Source organism: Otolemur garnettii, unplaced genomic scaffold (assembly GCF_000181295.1).
Source record: "Otolemur garnettii isolate 467f Iridium unplaced genomic scaffold, OtoGar3 scaffold00065, whole genome shotgun sequence".
NCBI lineage: Eukaryota > Metazoa > Chordata > Mammalia > Primates > Galagidae > Otolemur > Otolemur garnettii.
This window is the reverse complement of record NW_003852460.1, coordinates 1,633,956-1,636,693: the sequence shown is the minus strand read 5'-3', so window position 1 is coordinate 1,636,693 and position 2,738 is coordinate 1,633,956. Positions and strand designations below refer to the sequence as shown.

At 57.2% G+C, this 2,738-nt stretch overlaps 1 protein-coding gene across 1 annotated transcript in view; it reads left to right on the top strand.

Moving 5' to 3' along the window:
• Positions 1-939: 939 nt before the first annotated feature.
• ZBED1 (zinc finger BED-type containing 1) overlaps positions 940-2,738 on the top strand; it is a 3,919-nt gene continuing 2,120 nt past the window's right edge. The window contains exon 1 of the mRNA XM_012807141.2: positions 940-2,734. Within this exon, the coding sequence (XP_012662595.1) occupies positions 1,066-2,734 (1,669 nt within the window). The 5' untranslated portion in view covers positions 940-1,065. The remainder of the gene's footprint in view (positions 2,735-2,738) is intronic.

Here is a 2,738-nt window from a genome sequence, read left to right as displayed (position 1 = left end):
GAGCGGCATCTGGAAGGGGCGGGCCATGTGGGAATTGCACAGCAGGAGTCCCCAGGGGACTGGCTTCTGTGCCGTGCAGATGTCCCCACCGAGAGCCCAGTGACATGTACGCAGGTCACAGCAGAGGTGTGCTTGGGCTGTAGGTGCGGACCCTTTCAGGAGTTGCAGGATGGAAGGATTTGTGGTGGTGGTTCAAACGTGCCAGAACAGCCACGCTCCTTGGTAAAGATGAGACTGCGGCTTCCTTTGAAAGCGTGACGTTTGAGAAAGGTGTCACTACCTCTTAGCCAGAATAAAGACCAGTTTAGCCAAATTGAGATCCTGTTTGGCCTCTTTAATGGACGTCGCCCACCTCATGGGGCTTGACATAGATTCTTGCTTGCGGGGATTAGGTGTGCGCACCGTGGTGGTGATGGTGGTGGTGGGTCCCCGATTGCAGGCTCCAGTGTGCAAGGAGTTTCCCCAAAATCAACCCATGGTTCTTCCCCGACCTGGTGGCTGTTTGGTGGACTTCTCAGTTCTAGGAACCATAGACCAGGTGCGCTAAGGAAGGTCCTCTAAGGGCCACTCCTCCAAAAATGCCACACTTGAAACCAAAAACATGTTTTTTTCTTTTGCGCATTGGAATTGCTGCTGTGTAACCAAGAAGAAAGAGTGCTCTTGTGTGTCTGACAGGCATCCCAAACTATAGCTCACGGGCGACATGCAGCCCGCCGGGTGTTTTTGCTGCCGCTGCCTGTCCTGCTTAGCAGCCGACTCATCCTGGGGCCCGCAGTCTGGCCCTCCAACGGTCTGAGGGACAGTGAACTGGCCTCCTGTTTAAAAAGTTTGAGGACTCCTGGGTCCCTTCTGCTTTGTAAAAGCCAGCCACAAGGAAGGTGTGCCTATTGGGTTATGGCGAATAGCCTTGGCTTCAAAGTGCTTGGATGCCTGCCGCCCATCAGCTCCCTGGCAGGGCTCCCGCGCATGCCCGGGTCCCTTCTCACACTGTTCTATCTCACTCCTTCCTAGCAGGTCCCCACGAATGAGCCGACGCGTGGCAGGCGGGCTCCGGCGGGGGCAGCGATGGAGAATAGAGGGCTGGACGGCTCCCAGACAGACCTGAAGCTGGTGGCCCACCCCCGCGCCAAGAGCAAGGTGTGGAAGTATTTTGGCTTCGACACCAACGCCGAAGGATGCATCTTGCAGTGGAAAAAAATCTACTGTCGGATCTGCATGGCCCAGATCGCCTACTCCGGCAATACCTCCAATCTCTCCTACCATCTGGAAAAGAACCACCCCGAGGAATTCTGCGAGTTTGTCAAGAGCAACACGGAACAGATGCGAGAAGCCTTCGCTACCGCCTTCTCCAAGCTGAAGCCCGAGTCTTCCCAGCAGCCGGCGCCCGACGCGCTCACCATGAAGGCCGGACATGGCCACGAGAGCAAGAGGCAGCAGGAGCTGACGGCTGCCGTCGTGGGGCTCATCTGCGAGGGCCTGTACCCGGCCTCCATCGTGGACGAGCCCACCTTCAAGGCGCTGCTGAAGACGGCCGACCCCAGGTACGAGGTCCCCACAAGGAAGTTCATCTCCACCAAGGCCATCCCCGAGAAATATGGGGCGGTCCGGGAGGTCATCCTCAAGGAGCTGGCCGACGCCTCGTGGTGTGGCCTCTCCACGGACATGTGGCGTAGTCACAACCAGAACCGTGCCTACGTGACGCTGGCTGTCCATTTTCTGGGTGTCAGTTCCCCTAACTGCCTGTCCGTGGGCTCCAGGTGCCTGAAGACGTTCGAGGTGCCCGAGGAGAACACGGCGGAGACCATCACGCGGGTCCTGTATGAGGTCTTCATCGAGTGGGGCATCAGTGCCAAGGTCTTTGGGGCCACCACTGACTATGGCAAGGACATTGTGAAGGCGTGCTCATTGCTGGACATAGCGGTCCAGATGCCCTGCCTGGGGCAGACCTTCAACGCTGGCATCCAGCAGGCTTTTCAGCTGCCGAAGCTGGGTGCCCTGCTGTCACGGTGCCGCAAATTGGTGGAGTACTTTCAGCAGTCCACGGTTGCCATGTACATGCTGTATGAGAAGCAGAAACAGCAGAACATGGCGCATTGCATGCTGGTGAGTGACCGGGTCTTCTGGTGGGGCAGCACCTTGGCCATGCTGCAGAGGCTCAGGGAGCAGCAGTTTGTCATTGCTGGCGTGCTGGTGGAGGACAGCAACAACCATCACCTCATGCTGGAGGCCACTGAGTGGGCCACGATCGAGGGGCTGGTGGAACTTCTACAGCCCTTCAAACAAGTGGCAGAGATGCTGTCCGCCTCCAAATACCCCACTATCAGCATGGTGAAGCCACTTCTGCACATGTTGCTGAATACCACACTAAACGTAAAGGAGACAGATTCTAAGGAGATCAGCATGGCCAAAGAGGTGATTGCCAAGGAGCTGTCCAAGACCTATCAGGAGACCCCCGAGATTGACATGTTCCTGAACGTTGCCACCTTTCTGGATCCCCGCTACAAGAGGCTGCCTTTCCTCTCCGCTTTTGAGCGGCAGCAGGTGGAGAACCGTGTGGTGGAAGAAGCCAAAGGCCTCCTGGAGAAGGTCAAGGATGGCAGCTACCGGACACCGGCTGAGGACAAGATCTTCCCTCTGCCTGAGGAGCCTCCTGTGAAGAAGCTCACACTCGCCTCTACACCTCCTCCAACCAGTGTCATCAACAACATGCTGGCTGAAATCTTCTGCCAGACGGGTGG